Genomic DNA, 4,429 nt, shown 5'->3' with positions numbered 1-4,429 from the left:
ACATTTAATATATAATCTAAAACACACACTACAAGAAAATGAAATATTTGTAATAAAAATTTTGTAACAAATTTAAAAAATTTTTTTGTAACAAAAATTAGTGATTGTTACATAATAATAATATTTTGTAATAACAATATAATTTGTTACAAAACGTTTTGATATTTTGTAACGACTTGATTTTTTTGTTATAGATTATGTTGACTTTTGTAACGAACCGATATTTTGTTGCAAAATTTTATAATATTTTGTAACAAAAAATGAAGTTATTGCAAAAGTTTAAAATATTTTAAAACAAAATATCTATTATTTTCTTTCTGTAACTAAAAAAATTTATTTTAAAATGTTAAAATCTTTAAGATAATTTTATTTTGGTTCAAAAATTTAATTTTTTAAAATATTATTTGTATTAATTAATTATTTTTATAAAAAATAAAAGATTAAAATATTAATTTTTAAAAATAGTATATATTATTTTATATTTTTTATAAAATTAATATATAATTTATACTAATAATTAAATCTTAAATGTTGATTAAAAATTAATTTTTAAATTAAAAAAATTAATTATTAAACATAAATAAAAATAGTTAAAATTTAAAATTATAAATAAATATAAAAATTAAAAACCCTAATTGTAACCCTCACTTTCACTCTTTATTTTGCTGTTTGCTGTTTGTCGCCCTCGTTCACTCTCACTACTTTTACAATTTCACTGTTTCATTGCAGAAAGTAGAACTCACCATAACTCAACACTCATCATTAAGCTTGTAAGACTCTCGATTGTTAGAAAATAAATAATAAATTATTTGTGATTTATTATAGTTATTCATGGTTTTATTTTCAAAAAATTATTTATCAAAAATAATTAAATCAAAATTATAAGGTTTTGAGTTTAAAATTAATTACAACTCATATAATTTTCATAAATATTTGGATATTTTCTTATTTAAAATTTAAAACTTTAATAATTTGATTACTCCTAATTTTATTAAAAATACCTATTCTATACTCTATACCCTAATTTTATTAAAATTTTCAAATAAAAATTTAATTTATCCCACTCTCCAAACCTTAACCCTAACCCAACACTTTTTTTTCCTAATTCACACACACACACACACTCAGCCCTTCACCGTATACACACATACGAAAAGAAAAGGAAAGAAAAGAGAGAGGGTGGAGCTCGAGGGGGAAGAAGGAGAAGGAATGAGAGGGGAAAAAGGGGAGACGGCGCCGGTGGGTGTCACTGCCACGGTCGCCGCCATCGTGTTGCCGTTGGGAGAGTTATAACGTGAGGAGAGAGAGAGAGAGATGAGCCCGCAAGGGAGAGAGAAAGTAGCCCGCTGCCACTGAAAGGGAGCCCTCCATCCCTCGTCATTGCCAGCTCCGTCGCTGTTTCGCGAAACTGCTGTCGTTGTTGTCACCATCTATACTTCTCCTTGTCGTTTGTGAGTTGTCATTTCTCCTGCTTCTGCTATCACGCTGTCGTCTGCCCCTCTGGATGTCGCTGCTTTTGAATTGTGCCCTGTCACTGGTTCTCTAATTAAGTAATTCAAGTGTCTCTTGTTTTGTGATTTTAATTAATTTGGTTTCTGTTTTGATTTGAAAAAGTAATATTTGTAACAAAAAAATTTGTTACGAAAAATCTAAATTTTGAAACGAAAGGTATTTGTAACAAAAAAAAATGACTGTTGCAATATGTCCCGTTACAAAAGGATTTTGTAACAAAAAATTAAATTGTTATAATACAAAGTAATATTTTGTAACAAATTTTTTTAATACAAAAACCAAAATTTGTTACAAAAGTGATAACAATATTTGACCTTTAAAATATTTTTTATAACAATTTAAATTTTTGTATCATAATATTTTGTTACAAAATACTACTTACTTTTGTAACATTTTTTATTCTTTTAGTTACAAAAATAAAAAGTTTATTTTAAAATATTTAATTAAATAATTGATATATCTTACATATCATTAAGATTTTTTTACAATAAAATAAGTTCTACAAATTCAACTAAATACAATTTTTTTCTAACATAAAATTGTATCATGTCGGATTTATAATTTTTGACTCTTCTAACAAATTTCAGTCAATATAAAGTCTAGTATGTTGGCATCAATTTTTGTACCCCTGCAAATATGATCAATAAAAATCAAAATTAAAAAACAACACATAAAACTATCTTTATCAGAGTAAAAATTAAGTTAGAACTTACAAGTTAAAATTAACTAATTCTTTCAGAATCTATTCTCAAAGTTCAAATTTAGCCACTCAAAAATGCAAATTATCAAGAATTGACAATTCAATATATACACTCGGACTAATTAATCATAATTCAATCACAACTTACTGAACAAATTCATTAAATTTACATAAGTATCAATTATCAAACAATCACTACAAAATATAATTTTTACCAAAATTTTCATAATAAATATACTTGATTTTTTTATACTTTTACACTCATAAAATTTCATAATAAAGTTTATGTCAAAACACAATATAAGAATATCACAACAATTGTTCTAATGAAAATCCAAACTTTGAAAACAAAAGTTTCAAAGTAGCATACCATCAAAATTTAACAACGCAGTGAAGCACTTGAGCAAGTTTATGTATGAAAAGTTTAGTAACTAGATAATGTATATACAGCTGTTGCGATGTGATTCGTCATGCCAAATCCAATTTAATTTGAAATAGACTAATGCTACCTAATATCTTTGGCCCCTTCGCATTTTAAGACTTAGACTTTTTACAGACTTGAATGATCAAATTAAACCATCATCAAATTTAGAGATTTAAAAACAGTTAACATTGTTCAAATTTATTGTCACATTAAAACATTCATATTTAATTAGGTCTACATAAGAATTATCCATGCAGTACAACATTCTTATTTAATGTGATTCTTATATGAAACAGAAATACAAATATGAGCAATAAGCATAGAATCAATCTTAGAGATTTTGGAAATAGAGATGCAGAAGCAATAGAGATGCAGAGTTTGGAAATAGAGAAGTATAGCAAGAACGGAAAAATAAAACTGAATTAACTAAAAAATTGACAAGGAGTAAAAATACTAACTGATTACAATGAGTATTAGACTTAGATAGAGGGAGACTGTTAATAATAAAGCTAAAGGCTCCCTAAAAAATTTATAACAAACTGAATAACAACTTGACAAATAAGCCACACTATCTTAAGCTTTCTTGAACTCTAATTGCTCCTACTTTTCATCACTAGCTTTAATAGCACCATCAATAAAATCATTTCAGAATCATTAAAATTAACCATCAACAGTTATTCCAGTTTCATAAAAATTATAGAAATAAAAAATTTAACAACAGAAACTGCAACAACATTATTCTGTCAAAGTTTAGAATTAAAAAAAAATCAGCACCATAGCACCATCAAAAACTCAGAAAGGACGGTGACCTTAACAAGTCCATCAAGAAATCAACAATTATATACTGAATCAAAAAAACTTTTTTTGGTCTATGACATCCAAAAATTAACAATAAAATCAATTTTATTTGCATTGAATAGCTTTAGCCAAAACAGTATTAATGTTTTTCTATTTGAATCAACGACCAAAACAGAGCAGTAATCAAAACAGAAAATGAATTTTCTGCCAGAGAATCAGTGACTGAAATAGAAAATGTACTTCCAACCAGAGAACTAGGGACCAAAACAGGCAGCATTATACCAAATCAATATCCAAATCAAAATAGAAATCAAATCAATTAAAATCACCGAACAAGAGACACTTGAGTTACCTAATTAGAGAACCAGTGACAGGGCGCGATTCAAAAGTAGCGACATCCAGAGGGGCAGATGACGGCGTGACAACAGAAGCAGGAGAGGTGTCAACCCACAAACGATGAGGAGAAGCATGGATGGTGACGACGACGACGACGGTTTCGCGCAGCTCCAATGGTGACATCGGCAACGGAGCTGGCAATGACGAGGGCTGGAGGGCTCCCTTCCAGTGGCAACGGCACTACTTCCTCTCTCCCCTCGCGAGCTCGTCTCTCTCTCTGCTCGCGTTATGACTCTCCCGACGGCGACACGGCGACGGCGACGGTAGCAGTGACACCCACCAGTGCCATCTCCCCTTTTTTCCCTCTCTTTCTTTCTCCTTCTTCCCCCCTCGAGCTCCGACCTATCTCTTTTCTTTCCTTTTCTTTTCGTATGTGTGTATACGGTGAAGGGTTGAGTGTGTGTCTGTAAATTAGGGAAAAAAGGGTTAGGTTAGGGTTAGGATTTGGAGAGTGGGATAAATTAGATTTTTATTTAAAAATTTTAATAAAATTAGGGTATAGAGTATATAGTAGGTATTTTTAATAAAATTAGGAGTAATCAAATTATTAAAGTTATAAAATTTAAATAATAAAATATCCAAATATTTATAATTTATAA

At 28.8% G+C, this 4,429-nt stretch overlaps 1 protein-coding gene across 1 annotated transcript in view; it reads left to right on the top strand.

Moving 5' to 3' along the window:
* The window catches only part of LOC107647006, a 7,301-nt gene continuing 6,842 nt past the window's right edge, over window positions 3,971-4,429 (top strand). Inside the window, exon 1 of the mRNA XM_021105553.1 lies at window positions 3,971-4,112. Coding sequence (XP_020961212.1) covers window positions 3,971-4,112 — 142 coding nt within the window. The remainder of the gene's footprint in view (window positions 4,113-4,429) is intronic.

This window comes from Arachis ipaensis, chromosome B06, assembly GCF_000816755.2.
Source record: "Arachis ipaensis cultivar K30076 chromosome B06, Araip1.1, whole genome shotgun sequence".
NCBI lineage: Eukaryota > Viridiplantae > Streptophyta > Magnoliopsida > Fabales > Fabaceae > Arachis > Arachis ipaensis.
The sequence above is the reverse complement of the archived record's forward strand: the minus strand, read 5'-3'. Positions and strand labels throughout refer to the sequence as shown.